This window comes from Tupaia chinensis, unplaced genomic scaffold, assembly GCF_000334495.1.
Source record: "Tupaia chinensis unplaced genomic scaffold, TupChi_1.0 Scaffold000165_2, whole genome shotgun sequence".
NCBI classification, from domain to species: Eukaryota; Metazoa; Chordata; class Mammalia; order Scandentia; family Tupaiidae; genus Tupaia; species Tupaia belangeri.
This window is the reverse complement of record NW_006159640.1, coordinates 2,999,538-2,999,893: the sequence shown is the minus strand read 5'-3', so window position 1 is coordinate 2,999,893 and position 356 is coordinate 2,999,538. Positions and strand designations below refer to the sequence as shown.

General features: G+C 61.5%; 1 protein-coding gene across 1 annotated transcript in view; it reads left to right on the top strand.

Moving 5' to 3' along the window:
• ACOT11 (acyl-CoA thioesterase 11) overlaps nt 1-356 on the top strand; it is a 59,587-nt gene that overhangs the window by 45,702 nt on the left and 13,529 nt on the right. Inside the window, exon 8 of the mRNA XM_006146149.3 lies at nt 4-44. Within this exon, the coding sequence (XP_006146211.1) occupies nt 4-44 (41 nt within the window). The remainder of the gene's footprint in view (nt 1-3; nt 45-356) is intronic.

Genomic DNA, 356 nt, shown 5'->3' with positions numbered 1-356 from the left:
CAGATCTGGGCCTGGATGGAGAACGTGGCCACCATCGCGGCCAGGTGAGGGAGGATGTGCTGCCTCTGCCCTTTCCCCTCCTCCCTCCCGTGGGCAGCTCCCGGGGTTGGGGTATATGGGGGTGGGGGCAACCCTGGCTCGGTGTTGGCCTGCGAGGCTTCGGAACCGTGGCTGTTCTAGGGAAACCTAGGGCTTCCAGACCCCAAGAATAATTTCTTTTTGGTGCCCTGACTATTCCTCCCTCCATTTGAAAAGCCCTCCATGGTGCCCTTCGCTGACATGGGGATGACGAGCCTGTCGGCCTTGCCCAAGAGCCCCCCTTGATCCGGCCTCGCCTGCGCTCTTCCTTCTATCCA